Genomic DNA, 23,898 nt, shown 5'->3' on the forward strand with positions numbered 1-23,898 from the left:
CATTGATAATAAAATAAAGTTTGTAAATGTCTGGTTTCGAAACATATTCATATCTAAGCAAACTTATTGAAGCAAAAGCGAATATCTATTTTGTCAGTATCCTTGCTACTAGATCTACACAATGCCCTTACGGAACAAAAATATATGGGAATATACTTCAAAATGTAATGCGATATATTACATAATGCATCCTTTTTTGCCCGAATAAACAAAAAAGTGAGAGAAACAAATCAAGGTGTTGAGGAGCAGGAAGAGGGAGAGCCAGATGAGTCAGTGGAGGTTGGAGAGAGAGCATGTGATTAAAGTAAGGGCTCTGACACAGAGAGGGCGATGAGCATGAAGAAGAGGGTGAGGAGGAAGAAAATATACAGGGACAGAGAGGGGAACAGCCAGAGGGACAGAAAATGGATCCATGTGGATCAAGTACTGCACCATCAGGTTTGTGATGAAGAAGGTCTTTAGTATTTGCAAAACAGTGCAATGATAATTTCCTTGTTGGCCTACTGTGTGTCCTTAAAATGGTGCTTTCTGCTGTAAATTCCTTTTTGTGACAATATGACTCTAATATTATTTTTTTTAAGTAAATACTTGTCTTATGCATGTATATTGACATGTATTTCAATTTATAAGTCATTAAATGTGTGTTTACTGTACATCTTTCTACAGATATCAGCAAGTCCAAGAATGATGTACCAGTCTTGCCCTGCCATCTTGAATATATTCCCAGCCACTTTGATGGGGGACAGAAAACGGAGCTTCAGGCCAAACTGGTATAATCCAGCATTGTTATGCCAAGTTAAGTGTGGACTCAACTGTCCACAATAGGAAATGGCACATTGTTGTACCCTGGATGCATTTTTTATTATTTATGGCCCTACCTCTTTTGCACCTGCACTCACTCTTGCACTAAATAAATGTTTATATGATTGTAAAGTAAAATAAAGTTTGTAATCTTTAAATATCATTTGTTGCAATTTTTTTAATGTGCCCCTCTGGTTAAACACTGGCCCCCCTAGTAAATTTTGTCTAGAACCGCCACTGCCTTTCTGGCTAGTCGTGTAGTTTGGTGGGTGCAATAGGAGCACAGCAGGAGTATAAATTCTGACAACAAGTTAATAATGAAATGGGCAATTTCAGCAGTATGGATGTGACATTTTGCGTTATGGATTGTGCTCGACTTGATTGGATGTGTAAAAATAGCTCTTGCATTGAGTTAGAAACGAAAGTTGCAGCAGGCTGAAGGGCGGAAGTGCATTTTCAGATTTTAACTAGAGATTATGAGAGCACATGAATTTTAAAAAGAAAATGCCCCACATGTTATTTACTATAAACGCTGCAATATTTCATGAAAAAATTAGAATTGTCATTTTTAAAATCCGAAAATGCACGTCCGCCACCATCCATCTCAAATGACGTAACCCTCGTTTGAGTGAGCCACGCCCACTACTTTTCACATTTTATATCGCGTTCACTTGAAAATGCGTCAGATTACGGAAGTAAAAACGATCGCAATTTCTAATCTACAATTATATCTCGTATAATTGGCTATTAAATTGAATCTTTACCATCACGTTTAAGGTGTGTGTGTTCAAGAAAAGATTGAAATACATTAATTCACAAATGATGCACGCGGGTCCCTGTTAAACGAAAGGGGCGCGTGGAGCTCACAGTACCAAATCCGGAGTTGAGCCGTATATAACTGTTAGCTGCATGATGTTTGTTATATTGGAGCTATTTGTACACAGTTATGTATAATCGCTTAATTTCAGTCATTTTGCAGATCTCGTACACACAGGTGTAAAACCGTCCAACGCATCTATCCTGCGGTCACAAACGACTGTGATTGGCCAGCGCGGAGACATGTAACACGGACCACGTGACGATGCTCCGATAATTCCTCAAAACATCACAGTCTGAATTATACTTTACACTTAAAAAAAGGTCAATTTGAAACGTCATTGACCGTTCAAATGAAAACGTACAGTAGACAGCGAAAAAAACGTGAATTATTTTCCGGTTTATTTTGCTGTCATGTTTACCCCTGCAGGCGCATGGCTGTGACGCAATGACGCAGCCAGCAACGCGTGCAGCTCATAGCAACGGTACACTGAAAGGCTGCACGTCTTTTTAAGGTGTCAAACAAGCATTTTTGAATGTCCCTTTCGCAAATGACGGAGTTGCATCAGGCTGCAGCCGTCGGAGATTATGATCTAGTGGAAGAAATTATCAAAAATAAATCTTGTGACCCCAATCAGAAAGACACAGACTGGAATAACAGGACACCACTTCATTGGGCTGCATCCAAAGGCAGGTCGACTAATATTCCTGAAGCATATGGGGATAAGTAGTTTCTGCATTTGACATTCAGCATGTCTTGCTGATTTTTATCCTAAATGAAAAGCCATTATTACTTGAAGTGGCAACTTATTTTATTTTAAAGCCTACAGTTGGGTGTCTAGCAAAGAAAGCGTACTGGTCATAAAAATAATTATTCAGGCATCGCTTTACTCTTTTCTATATGAGGGTGCCTGCGCTTATTTGTTGGGTAAATGGAAAAAAATTTAAACCGGACAAAGCATGCATAATATAATATCATTTCTTGATTTTATTTCTTTATAAATTCCATATATTATTATTCTTTAAGGCCAAACAGAAGTGGTCAGGATACTGATCGAGAATGGAGCAAGGGCATGTTTGAGGACAGACAATGGGTGGACGCCTGCACACTTCGCAGCTGAGTCTGGAAGACTAGCTGTACTGCGCCTGCTACATTCTCTTCATGCCCCCATAGACAAAGTGGATTCATCTGCGGACAAACCCATCAGGATTGCTGAAATTTATGGACATGAAGATTGTGTTCGTTTTCTTGAAAAGTATGATTATTTGTGTATTTTGACATCTTTTCACCAAACACTCTTGACGTTAGACTAAACATTGTATCTTTGTTGTTTATTTAATCTTATGGTGGTATTTATGAATATAATAACCATCATATTTAATAACTTGGTGTTTTCAGGGCAGAGGTTGAGAGCAGAAACTATCGACGGATGGCAAAGTTAAAGAGGATGTCTTTGGATGACACTGATGAGGAATGGCAACAGGACAGAGAAACTAAAAATGCTGCTAAGTAATTGAGAATATTTTATTGTTCTGAAACACGAAACAGTTTACGAAATCAACACACACCCGAGTTTACATGAATTAAGCAAGATATTTAGGGAACACAAAGAATAAACAAAACACTAAACTTTTGTGGGGTGGCCAAATTAATCTGGATAGAAATAAACAGCTTTTGGATATGTTTATAAAGTTTAAAAACACACTTACAAGTTAATATACATTTTCTATTAACTTAATTTCATAATATTGGTTTGTACAAATATAACGTGTATTTTATAAAAAAAACAAACGCACGATAATATATAACATTTGAAAAAAATAACATTAACAATAACATTTTATATTAAAGTGATTCATTTCGAGATATGAAGATGTGGAGGAGTCACACATACAGAACTGACCCATTAACATGTTAAACAACAATATTTATAATTTTTAAACTAAAAAGCATTAAACAAATTGCAAATATCTTTCAAATAAGATGATAAGATGTCTATCCCTGAGAGAAATTTTAAATCCATTAACAATCACATTAAGGCCCGGTTTCACAGACAAGGCTTAAGGCTAGTCCCAGACTAAAATGAATGTTCACCCTGATTTAACTGAATATAACTTTCCCAGAATTATCAGTGTCTTTGTTTTGTCTCGAGATGCTCCCCAGTAATGTATTCTTCTAAGGCATTTTTATAAAAGCGACATAAATATCTTAATTCAACTAAGGCATAGTCCTGGCTTAAGCCAAGCTGTGTCTGTGAAACCAGGCCTAAAATATTCATATAACAAGAGCTGATACAAACACACATAAATGTAATCTGTTTCATAGTGGTTTTAGTCTTTAGCATAAAGGCGTACAAAGTTATTTATTGTATGAATAAATGCAGATCAGACAGAATTGCATCCTTAAATGTCTTCCTTGTGCGGATAAAATATATTCTGGGTAAAAGAATCATGTTAGAGTGATAGTGATGATTAAAACATTAAATACAAAGGTTTCCCAAAACATGTTATGTACCTTATAAATCTGTCCAATCATTTCTTCTTTATCACTGATGTCACTTTGGTCGAGTGGTCATTTTTTGAATGCGCCGATGGCTAATGTAATGAGAACATTCGCTTGTATTATCATATGTATTTGTATCAAAAATACATTCTGCTATAATTAAGATGAATATGTGTGCTAAATTTGCCTTTGCATATACTAACCTTGGCTCTAAAACGCTTTGAAAGTGCTTCACGAACCTTTGGGGGAGAAGCAAATGTGTAAATTATTCAGATTACTAAATATGACTGTTTTACATTAGAGAAGCAGGCCAAAGACAATTCAGTGTTTGATAAAACTCCAGTCGACAAACTAACACAAACCAAGTTATGTTACATGATAATAACATTTCAATAATGCAAAAAAAGGACTGGGTTACCTTTTTCTCTCCAAAGCAGTTCGTAAGCAATATGAAAAAGCCCTGTGTTATAACAGAATGAGATATTTTAGTTATGAATGTTTCCAATGTGCATTCAGGAGTGTAATGAATGTCAAGAAGTACATCTTTGGTACTAAACTCTCACCTGTAGTGAATTCAGTATTGTAAATGCATAATTCACAATCTGGGCATACGGCTTTAGTGTAAGATCCAACATGAACACAAGAAATCCAAAGATCCATGTTATTCCAAGGATGGGGCTCAGGAAAACTATGGTCTTAATGATGCCCTTTACAACGGCCTTCTCATCTCGAGCTTTGGCCTCAGACACAGCAGGCGTTACGATTTTTGTGATGACCACAAACAACGCAAACATATTTATAATCACAATAGTACCAACCGGAAAAATGAATGCAAAGATGGACCCTTTTATCCCGGAGTCATATGTTAGCCAGCAAGTCTTATTCGAATAGTATTTACCGACCCGACCAGACTCGAAGTGAACGAAAGTCACTACCACACACACTAATGGACACACGTAACCAAGAGTGATCGAAAATGCCAAATAAACCTTCTTCCGTAGCTGTTCGAAAACAAATATTAGCTGGTGAAGAAGAAGAAAACTCAAGCACAACGTCCAGAAGAAGACGGCCAGGAAACAATAATGTTTCACCACGGTCAGTATCAAGCACCAGTTTGGGGGAGTTTTCTCTGGTTCTGCCGTTCCTAAAAACGCACAATACGCAAAAAGCAACCAAAGGCAGATGTTCACTAAGGCTATGTGGCGAAAATTGCTGATGTTTGATTTCACGACGGTGTCCCACACCAGAAACTCGATCAGTATACACAGCACAAGAGAAACGATTGAAACCCCTAAGCAAACGTAAGTCAGTTGTTCCATATACGGGAGGGTTACCGGATGTTTGGACATCAACATGGAGAAGGTAGAGTTGTGTGTACAGTCACACGATGTCGGATTAGACGCGCCACCCCAATTACAACCTTCACGGGACCACTCTGTTTCATTCCAGTAAACACAAAACATTTCATGGTCGCGAAGCCTTTGTATGCCCTCGAAGGTCATCTTCAGAGCGACACTGGTGCTGTTTACTACAGTCACTGATAAGATGGTGTTTCCTGAATCTAAAGGGACATTATTCAGGGTTTTTGGTAAAATATCAGCAAGATTCTTATATGCAACGACTACAACGTTCTTCTTTGTCTTGACACTGACATTAAAGGGCGAACAGTTGCTGGCGTTACAGGTCATGAGATGGACGTTCACACTGCTCTGGTTCATAGAGGACAGGTTTGAGTTCTTTATCACACTCTCAATAGTCTCTAGATAATCTGTAGATAAACTGGTGGCTTCTTGTCTTTGATGCCAGGCATCTGTGTCATTCAAAACATTGCTTATAGTTGATACAAAATTCTGAAAAGAAGAGGGAAAATGAATACATGAACGTATGAACGTATGAAGAAAGAATGAAGGAGTGTGTCTAACACACATTCCAAAACATAAAGCTTCTGTGGTTTCTTAAAATATCATTGACACTCACAAGAGATGAAACATACTCACAGGCATGATGGTGTTGTTCCATTGATGCGACTGATTTAAAGACACGTCATTCATTTGTTTCAGAATACCTACAGATATGTTTATATTTGCATAGGAGTTAATAGACGTATCGGTTGTTGTGATTGTTTTTAACGAAGAGAAGAGACGGTCCGCGTTTTCACGAATATAACCCAATCCTTTACCAATTTCCTTTATGAAAGACAGAGATTGAGAATGTATGACTAACCTTGTTCGATCAGGAGTGAAGAATGAGAAAATGATTGCAAATAAATGATACCTGAACATCTGTGTAAATATCGTACAGGCCCAGATTCACACAATTAGAGATAATGATTCTCCAGTGACCGTCCGTGCAATTTCTACTTTGCTCACCAACAGCAGAAGAGTCACAATCCAGAACAGCCGTATAATTACTTTTAGCTTTCGGCCAGGGACTGTCTGCGGAACAGGCCACTAAGTTATCTGTGTGGAAAAGTACAGGTTGTTTTCGTTCATTCACAGCTTTTCACGCATATGAAATGTATTTACCCCTGATTATGGCATCATTCAAACAAACCTTCAAAGATTTTGTCATTTATTAACCAATTTTGTTCCTCCATACCTGTACTGTGCATGGAAAACTCTCAAACAAGTAGTACTAAAAACAATGCCGATATCATCTACAGATGGCTTACTTATGATTTTGCAGATTTAAACATCTAAAAACTACACCAAAACTTACCATGAATGATGGGGATCATCACAGTCATGTTCCTCTCAGTGCTCTTATGTCTTTGGTTTGTGAAAGTACATGTGACTGTCACATGTTCGGTTTTCGACATTTCTAGACACCTAATCGTTGCGGCTGCTTTGTAAAAGATGGAGTTCCCTGTGGTCACTTGGGAACGCAATATGAAAATTCTTCAGTGTGTTTAAGTGCGTTAAAACCATAAGCCCTAAGTTTATAGAAAAATAATGAGACATTCTTACCTGACGAAACACTTCTAAGATCGTTGAGGTCAGAGCTGCTCCAGCTAATGGTGTACTTTTCTGTGCTGACTTTAATGGCACACTGAATTGTAACCTGTAGATTTTTGTTTGAACCCGTACAATCAGGAAATTGGGGGTAGCTTCTGCCACGTATGTCTGGCAAAAGTGCAATGTCCAATGTTTCGCTTGCTGTGTGCGTTATGAGTGCTCTGGTATACTCGCATGTATATAGTCCTTCAGTCAGCCGAGGGATGGAGGGATGGATAGCCAGACAGACACACAGAAAGACACATAGATGGAAAAATGACTTAAGGCTGCTGGTTTCATTTGTACACTGGCTTACGTATTGTCTGCATTTAATACATCGATAAGTGTACACATGCAACCCGGACGCCCTCTGTACAGTTTACTGTAATAGACTACAGCATATGAGCGCACATTACCTTTCCAACTTCCTGCAATGTTTTGCAGCTGAACCGTGTCGGTCATTCCTGTACGGCTCAGTGTAGCTTGTGATCCATCTGTGATTGCTGTCGTTTTATTCTGTCTGTCCTTCAAGACCCACTTCACACTTCCCAGGTCCTCTCGTGTCGTACAGTTAATTTTTAGACTTGAACCGATAGCAACAGGTTGATCTTTAGTTACATCAATAGTCACGAGTCCTTTGGGTAAAAGAAGCAGAAATAATAAAGCAATTCTATAATAACCTTAAATGAACACAAATCACGTCTGAAGAACATGAATAGAACAGCTTGTTGCGATCAGGTATACTGTAAAACAGCACCATACTATTTGTTCCAATGAAATCCCTCCTTTACGTCCAATAACGCCATACGAAAGCTTTGTGTGAAATTGTCATGATTCTGCCTGCTCTTGTCTTGATTTTCTGGTCTAGGGGCAGAATCATGACAGACCCACGTGTTTTATGTGGAGAGGATCATATTATGGTCAATCAGGACATAATATGCGTTCTCTCCTGTCTCGTCATTTGGCCCTGCCCCTCTCGTTTCTAGTATTGCTCTCCTCCTGTGTCGCATTACCCACACCTGCCTATCGTTATCCCCTTTGTTAGTCTCCCTATATAATACCCTCTTGTCTATTGTCTTGGGCTCGTTCGTTGTACATGTTTCATGCTTTTTGCCATGCCATGTCTTGGAGTCTTTGTCATTGTCATTGATAGTCTAGTCAAGTCAAGTCAGTGTGAGTGTTTTGTTTTGTTAGTCTAGGTGTTTTTGTAGTTGTAGTTCTTGTCAAGTGTTAGTCTTCAGTTTATTGTGTTCCCTGTTTACCCCCTCGTGGGTTTTTGTTTTGTTCCTGTTTATTATTTATTAAAATCCTGTTTAAACCCTGTTTCGCTGCCTGCACTTGGGTTCTCTTTCCGCGGTCCTGACAGAAATCAGATTGTCCTATCTATCCCTGAACAACTTATTTTATCTCAAACCGTCATCGAACCCATGATATGTTCTGCTATCAAATAAAAGGAGTAAAAATGTTTAATTTCTGGGCGAATTAATTCTTTAAAAATAAATCAAAAGTACCTCTTGTTACTAGTGTAGTTCCATCGAGTGTGTTAGCTATCCCTTCAAGTTGAGTGACGTTAATGGAATCGAGCACCTGCACCGTGTATTCCACGATCACACTGCCTGGTCTTTATAACACAACACACGTCTTCAGTCATTTATCAAGTGTTTCACTGACAATAAAATGCAAATTATTTTCACACGCAGAAATGTTTTTCTTGTGGCCATCATTACCTGAAAGCCGTGATAACCAAAGAATTAAACCACGGCAGTGCGCTGAAATATCCTTTGAGCTAAAAGACATTAGACATGTACATGATTTTTCTGTTAACCATAAAACTGTGTTACAGTGTTTGTGTGTTATCCGTAAGACATACCCATTCGGTTATTTGAGTAGTTATATTGACATACTTTTCAGTTTGTTTGTTATCTGAATCAAATAAATCATTGTAGCTATAATTCTTAAAGATAGTCTCTCCATTGATGCTCACTATAGAAATAAAATCAGGCGGGAGGGTTTGGTTAGTGACCGTAGAATGTTTATTGACCAACACATGCATATACCGAATAATACTTTACCTGATTTATTAGACAGACACGTGGCATTTTCTGTTTCTCCGAGATTGCACATTTCAGTTTTGCAGCACTTATAATTGGTGCACGCGTCTGAACTCCACGTGTACCCATCTTTACACGAACAGTTTTTTGTGTTTTCATTCCACGTACACACTACAAACAAGATCAGTTTTTATTTATCCTTGTTAAACCTATAGTTTATTTGTTTGCGATATCTTTACAGTGCAGTACATTTAAATATGCGTAAGATAAAATAGACAGATGATAATCATATTAGTTTACTGTATTAACACAATATCACAAATACATGAACATACAGTAGAGTTTAGTGAATGTCTGTAAAGAACTAAACAGTTTGTCAGGAAATATTCATAATTAATATTATATTTTTTTGGGGGGGGGGGTTGTTTTCATTATTGATGTATGTCATTTCACTTTCAATTCTGTTAGTGTAATATTTATTTTATTAGCCACATGTTTTAAATGCGTTCATGAAATATTGTTTTAAATTAGCCTTTAAATCAGTCCTTCACTGACCATTGACTAACCTTACCTATTATATATCACAAGGCTCCTGTAGTCATTTAGCAGATACTTTTATTCAATGCAACAAATTTATCCAATAAGTCAAGTATATTAATCATCAATAAAGTGACCTATATGTTACGCATTTGGATATTTTCCAATATTTTGGATATACTTAATTAAACATCATGTGCTTTTGAATACCTGTCGAAATGCGGCTGTCATTCACTGATGCACTTGAAATGTTGGCTGATGCACTTAAAATATGTTTTTTTACAGTTTGGTTTACCGATGAATCAGTTTCGATCTCAAAAAAGTAAACTTGCATGGAGATTTCTGAAATACAGCATAATGAGATTGCTAAGACTAAGTATAACGTCAAATCATATATTTTTATTTATGCTGCACAAAAACAAAAAACACAATACCTGACACAGAAACCTATCAAAACAAAAGCACACATGCATGCGTTCAATATGATGTGATTGTGAAATATCTATATTTTTAATTCTCAAGTTATCGAGGAAACATCAACAAACCTTAAAAAGAAATCCCAGAAAAAGGATCACGATGCCTTTGCACGATGTCATTTTGTCTCATAATCTGCCGCATAAATAGATTAAAGTCATTCATGTGAGTGACACGAGCCAGTCAATATCTAAATAACCACAACAAAATGCATTAATTAACTTTATTTATATTGCATGTACATCAAAAATTGACCTCTATGCCTCGCAACTCTTTAAAGCATTACTGACCTGCATATTCGCTCCCTCTTCTGAATGATGGCTATTCAACTAAGAGGCAGGAGAAGTATGGAATTAAAGCCAATTCCAAAGAATGTTCTCAATAACTTGATTTGCATAATTAAGGGACATATGGAAGTAGGCAAATGACAAGTGCTAATTTATTCACATTACAAACAAGAAAACCTTTTTATACTTCAACTTCAAGTATATATGTGGCATTCCTCATGCCCATGTTGCTGGGCTCTTAAAAACCTAATCTTTGCAGATCTGGTGACCAACTGGATCTTTTTTGTTTCAAGGGGTCGAGGAGGTCAGCAGTAAATCATCTAGTGGATTGCAAATAGACATATTGTTCGTTTGAAAGTCACATCCTGTTTTCTTCTCTCTCCTCCTGTTTAATTTCCTGGTAACTGCACATTATTGTTCAAATAAAGCTGCTGTACAGGGGTAATGATTGTGATCAAGAGATTTTCAATGTTTCTGATTGAATTGCTATTTTATGATTCAGGGCCGACATGTGATATTCATATTATTTATAGTCAATCATGTACGTTTTTCCTGTATAACATGAATAATATTGGTACTTTGCAGTACTGTAACAAAACCAATAAGATTAGAAGTATATTTTAAGTACCAAGTAAACAAACAAACAAACAACTGTTACTGACCATGATCTGCAGCGAGTACCCCGGATACTTTTGTATTTTATCTGATAAATTATTGCAGATTTTGCTGTAGGCTCATCCATGCAAAACATATGTTGTAGAACACAAATTTCCAATGCAAATCCATATTAATTAGGGGAATGAAAGGCCTATTGTGATGTATGTTTTTCCTGTTTAGACCAAAGGTTTGGGCCGACATGTAATTCTCTGCTGGAGATCCTGGGCATCTTGTTCAGATAGACGGCATCATAGATTCAAAAAAATATCTACGGATAAGAAATTCAAACCTGACTGTCCCTGCTAGAAGTCACATAAAGGATTAAGTTTGGATCTTGCAACAGAACACCGATCTTCAAACAAACATCCAAACAAAATGGGTCATGGAACACAAGACCAAGCTTCTGCCATGTGGCCGTCCCAGTTTCCAGACCTGAACTGTGAAAATGAGTTGAGAGAACGGAAGATGAGAAGCACCAGCATTGAGCTTGAAATCCGAAGGGTCTGCAGCAATTCTCTAGGAATTGCCTTGATCTCTTGTCAGGTGTTCTCCAAACTCATTAGGCATTATAGGTAAAGACTTTATGCCTGGTATTAAGATGCGTTTTGATCGATCGGATCACAAGGGGAAGAAAGAGGCCCATACATGTTACCTGCTGCTGTAATCCGTCTATTTTGACCACTTCTGTCCTGATTTCAGAAAATATCTGAAAAAGCATACACATTTACCCAGACATACACCCTGGCAGGGAAAATGTATTTGCTTTTTTACAGTCTTGTATAAAGTACTTGAAAGCGATACTTGAGTAAAAGTACAAGTATCTTACCAGAAAATGACTTTGGTAGAAGTTAAAGTCACCCTTCAAAATTTTACTTGAGTAAAAGTCTTAAAGTATCCGACATTTATTGTACTTAAGTATTAAAAGTAAAAGTATTTCAAAAAAAGTGAACGGTTGGAATCAACAATAACAGTCACATGAGCATTTTTTTATATTATATTTTCCTAACTGCAAGACCAACACTATTAGCTTGGATTCATTGCTGTTGTTGTGTAGCCTGTACTGTATTATGTTAACTGGTCGTTTGTCTCCTGTCTATTACTAGCTGACCTATGTTATGTGGCAATAAAAGCACTTTGACTTTGATCAATATGTAAGCCTACATTCACAATATATAACATTAGCCGATAACAAGTTTTGAGGTAATTAAATCAAAGCAAATCTCAAGTTTAACTAAATGCATGGTGCTTTAGAAGACACGAGTAATCCTGAACGCTCCTCTGGAAGCTGCCATATGAAGTTGCCTAATGTGCTCTTAAAAAAATCCCTCCACCGGTGTAACGCTAATTTACCGAAGGAAATATTCGGCCGCTATACCAGAAACCGCTATTAACCCTTTCAGTATTATGGACATCTCTTCAAGAGTTTCGTGTGGAATTCTTTCGCAGGAAAATCATTTGTGTTGTTAAATATCTGCACATTGGCTCATCAGAAAAGTTAACTAGCACACATTAGCCTGGCCATCACGTTAGCCAGATATCAGAACAGGCTTATATGATAACTAATTCATGTAAAATAGCGTTGACATTACGGCTTCATTGAATGAAAATGTATTTAACCTACCTAATTTAAACTGCGATGTGCTTCTTCATGTTGGACGGGGAGTTTTTGAATGCCAATATTTCAGTGACTCTCGGTACGAATAACAGGCACTTAATCCGGTAGAAAGAATTCTCTCTCGAATATACGAAAATATTTCTTGCAAATACGGCCACGGGTGTGTCACGTTATCTTCGTCACTACCACCAAGTTCACAAAGTTCACGACTGTAGTCGAGATGCCCGTCAGTGGTAACGTGCTTGGCGCTTGACATGACTTCGAACAGGCGTCACGTCACCAACACAAATTTCTTCTAATTTGTAGTAACGAGTAACGAAGATGGTTAGGAGAAATGTATCGGAGTAAAAGTACACGATTTATTTCGGAAATGTAGTGGAGTAAAAGTGAAAGTTGTCAGAAAAATAAATAACGAAGTAAAGTACAGATATGTGAAAATTCTACTTAAGTACAGTAACGAAGTATTTGTACTTCGTTACATTACAACACTGCTTTTTTAGATATTTCACTCGCATAGACAAAATAATAAGTGACCTCTAGTGTTGCAACTGGGCAACAACTACCTTACATGCATAACCTGTTAGTAATTTAAAGGTTACATAGATTATCCTGCCATGTTTTATTACCATGTCAGTTCTCTGCGTTGCGTCGTGTATGCATTTAGTCTGGTCCCTGTCTATTACTATAAGTCTTGGTTTATCTTGTTCCCTTGTTTTATCCCCCTCTAGGGAAGTGTTTTTTTTCCAGTTTATATTATTCGTCCAGTCCGAGATATACAGTCCAGTTTTTGTTTTGTCGTGTAATTAAAGTCTTGTTTCTTTTCAAACCGCTGCCTGCAGTTGTGTTCTTCCTCCTTCTCACTCCCCTGGTCTACAGACATTTTATTTTCTAGCGCTTTTACAATTGACATTGCATCAAAGCAGCTAAACAAGAAAACCAAGATAAACAAAAGTTTAACAAAACAATAAAAATAGAATTGATTATTATAATATTGTAAGCTTCAAACCCCATATGAGAATTCATGGTTTAAATCTATACAGAGGTGGGTTTACTCAAGTTAAAGTACAAGTAACAGGAGAAATTGTTACTCAAGTAAAAGTCACTATGAGTAAAAGTAAACGACTAGTTACTTAATTACTTTGTATCTTATTATACTGCACAGGCCTACTATTCATAAAATTAATATTAACGCCAATATTTGTATATTATTATCATAAGCAGATATCTTTGCAATATACACACAGAGACTAAAGAATAGACAAACACAGTTTGTGTAAGTCCTAATATCAATGTAGACAACACAACTACTTATAATAATAGACCATATCCGACTAAAGTGAACCTGCAGAGTTTGGCGTTTTCAATGCATTTAACTAAACTCACAGCATTTCCTAAGATGATGTAATTACATTTAACAATTACACAATTAAATTGTTTTATGATATGATATGATGTGATATGAAATGAAACTGATTAAATGAATGCTTTCACATGTTGTGTCACATACGTGTGTTGTGAAAACTCTTACTTGTCAACAAGTTTTCTTCCTTCTGTTCTTTAAATGTTTATTTCTGCAAGTCCACGTCTCTGTGTCTAACAGGTCGCGCGCACGTTGCTGTCTGACGAACAGGTCGCGCGCATGTTGCTGTCTGACGAACAGGTCGCGCGCATGTTGCTTGTCTGAGGAACAGGTCGCGCGCATGTTGCTTGTCTGACGAACAGGTCGCGGGGGCGCGCATATGGCGGGGATTTATCATTGCCGGCAAACAATATGACACATTTGCAGTTTTGACTGTATAGATATAGATTCATATCACGTCATATCCGCTCTTTGTTTTCTGTGTGTTCTTATGTTTCGCGCTACGAGGAGCGATCCGCCGCTTCAGATGATTCAGATCGTGTTGCGAAGTGAACAAATCATTTGAACTGATTCGTGAACCTATTCAGACGGTTTTGCCCATTGTTCAATGAATGCTTTCAAAAGAATCGACTCAAAAGAATCAATCACTCGGGAACCTGGATATAAACAACACATTTAATAATGCCTATTTTAAAACGAAGGAACGTCACGCAGTGTAAAGAAGTAAAAGTACAGATTTTCTTTTAGAAATATACTCAAGTAAGAGTAAAAGTTCCCACCTTTAATTGTACTTTAAAAGTACATGTTTTTCAAAATGTCACCTTTAGCAGAGAGGTTGAGAGACAGATGGCAAAGTTAAACAAAATTTATTTGGATGACACGAGGGATGGAAACAAGAAGGAGAAGCTGATAAGTAATTGATAAGACTTTTTTATTGTGGAAAGGTTTTATAATACAAAAAAAAAATCTTTTTAACCTTTATACGTGTTGAACAAATGAAACTGGACAGAACTACAGTATCTTTATTCAGGTACGTGTTAATTGTTTTTATACATTTGCAAGTATCAAAAGTGTGCTTATCTTTTTCATATCTGATATCCACAATTATACAAATTAATTGAGGTGAACATTTATTTTTGACTTGCGTTAAGTTGTCATATAATTATCATCATCAACATGCGAGCAAGGTTCTTTTTTTAATTTAGTGTTAAATCCTCATTCACAATAACATATGAAAACATGTTTAACAGTGATGCTTTTCGAGATATGAAGATTTGGATGACTCGCACTACAGAACTGAATATATAAACATGGGATACAGAATATAATGATAAACAACAATATTCAATAAAACAAATAAGCAATTCTAGAAAATAAATGTATCTTTCACCCTGACCAACAATACCTTAACACGATAAAATATATACACGACAAGAATAATTTAGTTACCCAGGGATACAGATCTAACTGTGTTTATATCGTAAACAATTCAGATTTATAATGTTAATTCTGTCTGATAATAATTTCTCATTGAGCGAAGACAACATCATAAGCTTCCACACAAGAGCGCAACGTCCCTAAAGCGACAATTCACCCAAAAGATTATATCATGAATTACTCACTGTAGTGAGTATTACTCGCAGAGAAAGATATATGGACAAATGCTTGTGACCAAACAGTTCTTGGACCCCATTGACTACCATAGTATAGAAATTGACAAGTGGCCCAGAACTGTTTGCTGTCCGACATTCTTCCAAATATCTTCTTTTGTGTTCAACAGAAACAAAAATGATTTCCTACTATGGTAGTCAATGAAATCCAATGAGTGTTTGGTTATAAGCATTCTTCCAAATATATTTCTCTGTGTTCAACCAAACAAATAAATGTATACAGATTTTAAAACTAGAGAGTGTGTAATTCATGACAGAATTTTCCTTTTTGGGTGAACTATCCCTTTAAAAACATGCTTCTCAACACATAAAAATGTTCACAAAAAAATTACATCTATACACAAATGGCGACACATGCTGGCCAAAACAATACAATACAATATTTATTTATATGGCACATTTAAAACAACCAAAGTCGACCACAGTTCTCCACAGGGTTATGTAAGACAAAACAGGTCAATAAGATTCTAGGTAGTAAAACATGCGCTGTAAAATGGTTAAAGATAAAGTTGAGCAGTTCTGATATGGATGGGAGACTTCCACAACAAAAGGCCAACAACAGAAAAAGCTTGAAAAACTGTAAATAAAACATATTCTGTCGCAGGGATGTTACTGATTAGTTTCGGCACATTTTAAGAACTTCTACCTCTTTTCTTTTGCCTTCCTTGGATTCACCTTTACATGTGTTTAAAAATTGTTGATTTTCATAGAGCCAACCAGATGTATTTATTTTTGATACACACTCTTGTCCTTTATGCATCAATTACACTTCCTATATAGTTTATTTTATAAAACAATGATAAAATATGTATTTTAGAGTCCTCCCCCTTTGAATATTTGTCATTTCCAGCCCTGGATTTACACATATGACTACATTGATATATTGTGTTTAGTCTCCAGAACAACACATAGTTCCATCAGAATTGAATCTTCCATCTGGACAAAAATACAAATAATGTTCTAGAAAAATGAAAATACATATTTCCCAAAACACTTAAACGTTACTTATCTGTCCAATCAATTTTTCTTTATCACTGATGTCACTTTGGTCGAGTAGTCACTTTTTGAATGCACCGATAGCTGTAATGAGAACATTTGCATGTATTATATGTATCTGTGTCCAATATATGTTTTGCAATAATAAAAATGTATAAATGTGTAAAGTTTGCCTTTGGACGTACTAACCTTTGCCCTGAAACGCTTTAAAAGTGCTTCTCGAACCTTTGGAAAGCAAATTTTCATGTTAGACAATTCCAACAAATTCAGTGTTTAATAAAACTCCAGTCGACAAACTAACGCAAAGCAAAGTTACATAATAATAATATTTCAAACCTATATTAAAGAAAGGACTGGGTTACCTTTTTCTCTCCAAAGCAGTTCGTAAGCAATATGAAAAAGCCCTGTGTTATAACAGAATGAGATATTTTAGTTATGAATGTTTCCAATGTGCATTCAGGAGTGTAATGAATGTCAAGAAGTACATCTTTGGTACTAAACTCTCACCTGTAGTGAATTCAGTATTGTAAATGCATAATTCACAATCTGGGCATACGGCTTTAGTGTAAGATCCAACATGAACACAAGAAATCCAAAGATCCATGTTATTCCAAGGATGGGGCTCAGGAAAACTATGGTCTTAATGATGCCCTTTACAACGGCCTTCTCATCTCGAGCTTTGGCCTCAGACACAGCAGGCGTTACGATTTTTGTGATGACCACAAACAACGCAAACATATTTATAATCACAATAGTACCAACCGGAAAAATGAATGCAAATATGGACCCTTTTATCCCGGAGTCATATGTTAGCCAGCAAGTCTTATTCGAATAGTATTTACCGACCCCACCAGACTCGAAGTGAACGAAAGTCACTACCACACACACTAATGGACACACGTAACCAAGAGTGATCGAAAATGCCAAATAAACCTTCTTCCGTAGCTGTTCGAAAACAAATATTAGCTGGTGAAGAAGAAGAAAACTCAAGCACAACGTCCAGAAGAAGACGGTCAGGAAACAATAATGTTTCACCACGGTCAGTATCAAGCACCAGTTTGGGGGAGTTTTCTCTGGTTCTGCCGTTCCTAAAAACGCACAATACGCAAAAAGCAACCAAGTGCAGATGTTCACTAAGGCTATGTGGCGAAAATTGCTGATGTTTGATTTTACGACTGTGTCCCACACCAGAAACTCGATCAGTATACACAGCACAAGAGACACGATTGAAACTCCTAAGCAAACGTAAGTCAGTGGTTCCATATACGGGAGGGTTACCGGATGTTTGGACATCAAAATGGTGAAGGTAGAGTTGTGTGTACAGTCACACGATGTCGGATTAGACGCGCCACCCCAACTACAACCTTCACGGGACCACTCTGTTTCATTCCAGTAAACACAAAACATTTCATGGTCACGAAGCCTTTGTATGCCCTCGAAGGTCATCTTCAGAGCAACACTGGTGCTGTTTACTACAGTCACTGATAAGATGGTGTTTCCTGAATCAAAAGGGACATTATTCAGGGTTTTTGGTAAAATATCAGCAAGATTCTTATATGCAACGACTACAACGTCCTTCTCTGTCTCTGTCTCTGTCTCGACACTGACATTAAAGGGCGAACAGTTGCTGGAGTTACAGGTCATGAGATGGACGTTCACACTGCTCTGGTTCATAGAGGACAGGTTTGAGTTCTTTATCACACTCTCAATAGTCTCTAGATAATCTGTAGATAAACTGGTGGCTTCTTGTCTTTGATGCCAGGCATCTGTGTCATTCAAAACATTGCTTATAGTTGATACAAAATTCTGAAAAGAAGAGGGAAAATGAATACATGAACGTATGAAGAAAGAATGAAGGAGTGTGCCTAACACACATTCCAAAACATAAAGCTTCTGTGGTTTCTTAAAATATCATTGACACTCACAAGAGATGAAACATACTCACAGGCATGATGGTGTTGTTCCATTGATGCGACTGATTTAAAGACACGTCATTCATTTGTTTCAGAATACCTACAGATATGTCTATATTTGCATAGGAGTTAATAGACGTATCGGTTGTTGTGATTGTTTTTAACGAAGAGAAGAGACGGTCCGCGTTTTCACGAATATAACCCAATCCTTTACCAATTTCCTTTACGAAAGACAGAGATTGAGAATGTATGACTAACCTTGTTCGATCAGGAGTGAAGAATGAGAAAATGATTGCAAATAAATGATACCTGAACATCTGTGTAAATATCGTACAGGCCCAGATTCACACAATTAGAGATAATGATTCTCCATTGACTGCCAGTGCAATTTCTACTTTTCTGACCAACAGCAGAAGAGTCACAATCCAGAACAGCCGTATAAGAACTTTTAGCTTTAGGCCAGGGACTGTCTGCAGAACAGTAGTTTGAGTGACCTGTGTGGAAAATGGAAAAGTACAGTCATGCATATCTTATTCATCCATATCAAATGCATTTATCTTTATTTAAAGGGATAAGACATTCATTTATAAACCCTTATTTTCCTCTAGACTTGGCAGTCCACTTAAAGAAGCAACGTTTTTAGCTTCGACTGTATCGATTTAACATTTACAGTAAATGTAAAAATAAAATCGCCTCCCAAAGTGACTTATTCTAAATAAGGACACCAAAACTTACTTTGAATGATGGGAATCACCAAAGTCACGTCCCTCTTATTCATGCCTACTTTGGCTCTGTTGTTGGTGAAAGCGCATGTAACTTTTACCAGTTCAATATTTGACATTTCTGGGCAGTTAACCGTTGCTTCTGCTTTGTACTGGATGAAGTCCCCTTTGATCTCTTGGGAAAGCAATAATATAAAAAGTGTATAAACAGATGTATAATTTTTGGCTTTTCCTTGTGTTTACACTGAAGTGTGAGAGCAAAAACAATTCTTACCTGATGGTTTACTTCTGAGATCCTGGAAGTCAGAGCTGTTCCAGCTAACGGTGTAATTTTCTGTGTTTACTTTAATGGTGCACTCAAATTTAAGTAGTATTTTTGGTTTTGAATCCGAACAATCTGGAAATTGGGGGTCGCTTATGGCACGTATGTCTGGCAAATCCGCAACGTCCAGCATTTCACTTGCAATGTGCAGTATGGGCTCTTTGGAATACTCGCATGTAAACAGTCCTTTAGTCAGCCGATGGACGGATAGATACAGAGAGAGAGAATCAGTCAATCTATTCAAGGCAAACCCCTATAGCACACATACATCTGGCTTATGTCTATTTGACGTCTGCATTCACATCTGCAAGACATCTATAATACATAGTTTGAGCCTGTCTGTAAGATGTTTATGATTTAGAAATAGATGTAAGCCAGGTAGATTGTGCTCTCTGGGAAATGTCTTCATTAGGTTTGCAGAAACGCACATTACCTTTCCAACTTCCTGCAATGTTTTGCAGCTGAACCGTGTCGGTCATTCCTGTACGGCTCAGTGTAGCTTGTGATCCATTTGTGATTGGTGTCGTTTTATTCTGTGTGTCCGTCAAGACCCACTTCACACTTCCCAGGTCCTCTCGTGTCGTACAGTTAATGGTTGGATTTGAACCGATAGCAACAGGTTGATCTTCAGGTACATCAATAGTCACGAGTCCTTTGGGTAAAAGAAGCAGAAATAATAAAGCAATTCTATAATAACCTTTAAATGAACACAAATCACGTCTGAAGAACATGAATAGAACAGCTTGTTGCGATCAGGTATACTGTAAAACAGCACCATACTATTTGTTCCAATGAAATCCCTCCTTTACGTCCAATAACGCCATATGAAAGCTTTGTGTGAAATCAGACCGTTCTATCTTTCAATTGAATTGAAACAAATGTATAATACAATGCAATGTAAGTCGCTTTGGATGAAAGCATCTGCAAAATGTGTAAATGTAAAAGTAAACAGACGTTTCAGTTCTGGGCGAATTAATTCTTGAAAAATAAATCAAAAGTACCTCTTGTTACTAGTTTAGTCCCATTGAGTGTGTTAGCTATCCCTTCAAGTTGAGTGACGTTAATGGAATCGAGCACCTGCACCGTGTATTCCACGATCACACTGCCTGGTCTTTATAACACAACACACGTCTTCAGTCATATATCAAGTGTTTCACTGACTGTTTGTCAAAAGAACGGAAATGATCAGAAATGTTTTCCATCATTACCTGAAAGCCGTGATAACCAAAGAATCAAACCACGGCAGTGCGCTGAAATTTCCTTTGAGCTTAAAGAAATTAGACATGTATGATTTTTCTGTTAACCATAAAACTGTGTTACAGTGTTTGTGTGTTATCCGTAAGACATACCCATTTGGCTATATCAGCAGTTATTTTATCATACATTGCAGTTTTTTGGTTGTCTGAATTAAATAACTGATTGTAGCTATAATTCTTTGTGGTAGTCTCTCCGTTGATGCTCACTGTAAAAAAAATCAGGCGGGAGTGTTTGGTTAGTAAAGAGCCCTTTTAGGGACATGGTGGTGGAAAAACCTTATTTTTAAAGCTTTTGCAAAACGTTTCTGCTATCTCGCAAAACTTTTGTGTTATCTCGCAAACATATTTGCGTTATCTCGCAAAACTTTTGTTATCTCGCAAAATTTTTGTTATCTCGCACACATATTTGCGTTATCTTGCACAACTTTTGTGTTATCTCGCAAAAATTCAAACGTCCTGTTATCCCGCTCCGTACACTAACAATGGAGCGGTTCATAGTAGATTCCCGGACAAATAACTCGTGAGCTAAACGTTGTAATAACACAAATAACACATCATTCCTTAGACAAGTATCAACGACCTAGTCTTCCTCAAAACGAGAATATACGTTAAATTGATCTCTAAATGGGCAGGCGACATGGACTAGTTTAAAGGGACCGTCTGCAAAGTGACTGTAAATCTGAAAGGCAATGATCTTTGGGTTTTGCCGGCTCTCGGCTTTTTTGTAGAAAATTAAGTTAAAGTTCATTGTTTACATTACATTGTTTACGTTACATAGAATGATGTGTCATTTGTGTTATGAGAACATTTAGCTCACAAGTTATTAGTCCAGGAATCTGCGACTGTAGACAAATGTTTATGTACTCAAACTCGGACAGCAGGACATTAAACATGAAGTGTTTGTCCGAACTCGCTGATGTTTTGCGAGATAACACAAAAGCTTTAAAAATATTTGTAGGGTAGTGACCGCAGAATGTTTATAATACTTTACCTGACTTATTAGACAGACACGTGGCAGCTTCTGTATCTCTGAGAATGCACATTTCAGTTTTGCAGCACTTATAATTGGTGCACGCGTCTGAACTCCACATGTACCCAGCTGTACACGAGCAGTTTTTTGTGTTTTCATTCCACGTACACTCTACAAACAAGATCAGTTTTAATTTATCCTTGTTAAACCAACAACCAATTATTTTTGTGCCATTTAACAATGCAAGACATTTTAATAATAATTTAATAATAATTCATAATATTGCCACTGTTCTACTGAAACCTTTGATGTCCAAAGTTTTTCAGGAGACAGAAAACAAACACTGAACCACACTGTTTTAATATGATTAAACACCGTCTTCTCAATGTCGACTGGTCAGCTATTTGCAAAATCCAGTGACAAAAAAAGAGTGACTAATAATAAAAATGTAAGACAGGGGGTTTCAAAAGGACAGCAGATAATAAACGTATACTTTTTGCAGATATTAATTTCCTTTATTAACACAATATCACGATGCAATAACATGTGGAAGTGTTGAACTACACTTTTTTTCCAGGTTCTCTATGTGCTGATGCTTTATCACTTCTAATATGAAAAAACAAATCAGTTTGTCCCAAAATATTCAATTTATTTTCTTTTTCTGTTTTAAACCAAACAAACCATTTTTAAGGAATGTTGTTTTTAATTGTTAACGTGTGACATTTTGCTGCAATGTCCCTTTCCATTATGTTCGGGTTGAGTAATATTATTTTAATCTTGCAACCGGTTACATCATTTTTGCTTAAATATCAATTTCATTGGCCTCATGTAAGCTAACTTTGTGTCCCTGTCTCTTTATCTCCATTCATTTTATTTACTTGTGCTAATCTTCTTGCCATTGAGTAAATAACGTCCGATAAACAAAGTGTCACTAGAAGATGATTTCTAATGTTAAATATAATGTCCTGCATATCAATAGCAACACTTTAACATGTTATAAAAGAAATCCATTTTTATTTGGATTTTCTTTCTCTGACAGATTTCAACGGTGTTGTTTGGAGTACCTGTTGTGGGGTTGACGTCTGAAACAGTCACACCAGACACATTGTTGGCTGACAGATTTGAGAGAAGTGACTCTACCCTTTTAAATATAGATGAATCTATTTCGAGCTCAAAAAAGTAAACCTGCGTTGAGGTATCTGGAAAACCAATAGCACAGTGAGATTAAGACCTATAAAGGCAAAACATTGTTCATAGATATTGCACAACAACAACCACAAAAAATAAGGTGTACTACCTTCCCTGGAAACCTATTAAAGAAAAGCACACAATGTTTTTAATATGAAGCGTTTACTCTAGTCAGTATACTGTTATGTGGTAAAATGTTTAAGTAACTCGAGTAAGGAAACATCAACAAACCTTGCAGAACAACCCAAGAAAAAGTAGCACGATGCCTTTGCACGATGTCATTTTGTCTTATTAATATCTGAAACATAAAGTGATTACAGTCATTCATGTGAGTGACAAACTGCACTTACTGTATAGACTACTGTATAAAACTCACCTCTATTCCTCACACCTCCTCATAACATTACTGACTAGCGTATTCAGAACGTTTTCAACTTTCGAATATAAAAAGGCATAAAACCTTCCTGATTTGCATAGTGCAGGTCACATGATAGGCAAATCAAAACAATCAATGTTTTCTTCATTTAAATTACAAACAATAAAAAGTAAACAGAGGTGCACTATATATATATAGATTATATATATGTATATTTCTTTACATTGAGGGCAATCGAGAGACTCATACACAACTTTATGTATATACTGTATATTGTACCAGTCAAAAGTATAGTAAATCCATCAAAACCATGCAAATATGTAACTTTGGGAATTATGTTGAGACTAAAAGCATATAAACTCTGTTATATTTAACATTTGCAAAATCTTAC

The 23,898-nt window shown here is 36.7% G+C and overlaps 3 protein-coding genes across 5 annotated transcripts; 1 reads left to right on the top strand and 2 right to left on the bottom strand.

The window, feature by feature from the left end:
* Window positions 1–2,168: 2,168 nt before the first annotated feature.
* Window positions 2,169–4,280, top strand: ankrd66 (ankyrin repeat domain 66; the record flags this gene model as incomplete). The annotated part of the gene is made up of 3 exons (XM_079458548.1): window positions 2,169–2,307; window positions 2,645–2,873; window positions 3,017–4,280. The coding sequence occupies 3 exons, from the start codon at window positions 2,169–2,171 to the stop codon at window positions 3,129–3,131; spliced, it is 483 nt and encodes a 160-aa protein (XP_079314674.1). The 3' UTR covers window positions 3,132–4,280.
* LOC306895343 (adhesion G-protein coupled receptor F1-like) lies at window positions 3,399–10,504 on the bottom strand. 2 transcript variants are annotated; one of them, XM_079458546.1, is made up of 17 exons: window positions 10,466–10,504; window positions 10,237–10,365; window positions 9,912–10,043; window positions 9,186–9,335; window positions 8,984–9,096; window positions 8,841–8,899; window positions 8,625–8,734; window positions 7,530–7,748; window positions 7,087–7,320; window positions 6,839–6,994; window positions 6,395–6,579; window positions 6,118–6,306; window positions 4,684–5,970; window positions 4,539–4,580; window positions 4,324–4,359; window positions 4,133–4,212; window positions 3,399–4,053 (listed from the first exon to the last, which is right to left on the bottom strand). In XM_079458546.1, exons 3-16 carry the CDS (start codon window positions 10,033–10,035, stop codon window positions 4,150–4,152), a joined length of 2,967 nt encoding a protein of 988 aa, XP_079314672.1. In that variant the 5' UTR covers window positions 10,036–10,043; window positions 10,237–10,365; window positions 10,466–10,504; the 3' UTR covers window positions 3,399–4,053; window positions 4,133–4,149. The 2 variants fall into 2 exon arrangements, with proteins under 2 accessions (XP_079314672.1, XP_079314673.1); XM_079458547.1 differs by having other exon boundaries at window positions 10,237–10,310; window positions 10,466–10,494.
* A 4,505-nt stretch (window positions 10,505–15,009) lies between these two features.
* Window positions 15,010–23,550, bottom strand: LOC306895338 (adhesion G-protein coupled receptor F1-like). 2 transcript variants are annotated; one of them, XM_079458538.1, is made up of 16 exons: window positions 23,508–23,550; window positions 23,353–23,429; window positions 23,008–23,142; window positions 21,965–22,114; window positions 21,067–21,179; window positions 20,926–20,984; window positions 20,719–20,828; window positions 20,151–20,369; window positions 19,670–19,903; window positions 19,409–19,570; window positions 18,983–19,167; window positions 18,706–18,894; window positions 17,268–18,566; window positions 17,123–17,164; window positions 16,950–16,985; window positions 15,010–16,844 (listed from the first exon to the last, which is right to left on the bottom strand). In XM_079458538.1, exons 4-16 carry the CDS (start codon window positions 22,062–22,064, stop codon window positions 16,782–16,784), a joined length of 2,811 nt encoding a protein of 936 aa, XP_079314664.1. In that variant the 5' UTR covers window positions 22,065–22,114; window positions 23,008–23,142; window positions 23,353–23,429; window positions 23,508–23,550; the 3' UTR covers window positions 15,010–16,781. The 2 variants fall into 2 exon arrangements, with proteins under 2 accessions (XP_079314664.1, XP_079314665.1); XM_079458539.1 differs by lacking the exon at window positions 23,508–23,550 and having other exon boundaries at window positions 23,041–23,142.
* Window positions 23,551–23,898: the final 348 nt, after the last annotated feature.

Source organism: Barbatula barbatula (genome assembly GCF_947034865.1).
Source record: "Barbatula barbatula genome assembly, chromosome: 6".
NCBI classification, from domain to species: Eukaryota; Metazoa; Chordata; class Actinopteri; order Cypriniformes; family Nemacheilidae; genus Barbatula; species Barbatula barbatula.

Bases quoted from the DNA above. Each gene is read 5' to 3' on its own strand.
- LOC306895343 (XM_079458546.1), bottom strand. From the start codon at position 10,035: ATGCAAGTTTACTTTTTTGAGATCGAAACTGATTCATCGGTAAACCAA. The intron at 6,995-7,086 runs GTAAGAATGTCT...TGCGTTCCCAAG, and splicing joins TCTTAGAAGTGTTTCGTCAG to TGACCACAGGGAACTCCATC. The intron at 4,581-4,683 runs GTGAGAGTTTAG...GTTATAACACAG, and splicing joins CAATACTGAATTCACTACAG to GGCTTTTTCATATTGCTTAC.
- LOC306895338 (XM_079458538.1), bottom strand. From the start codon at position 22,064: ATGTGGAGTTCAGACGCGTGCACCAATTATAAGTGCTGCAAAACTGAA. The intron at 19,168-19,408 runs GTAAGTTTTGGT...TTTTCCACACAG, and splicing joins GGTGATTCCCATCATTCAAA to GTCACTCAAACTACTGTTCT. The intron at 16,986-17,122 runs GTAACCCAGTCC...TGCTTTCCAAAG, and splicing joins ACTGCTTTGGAGAGAAAAAG to GTTCGAGAAGCACTTTTAAA.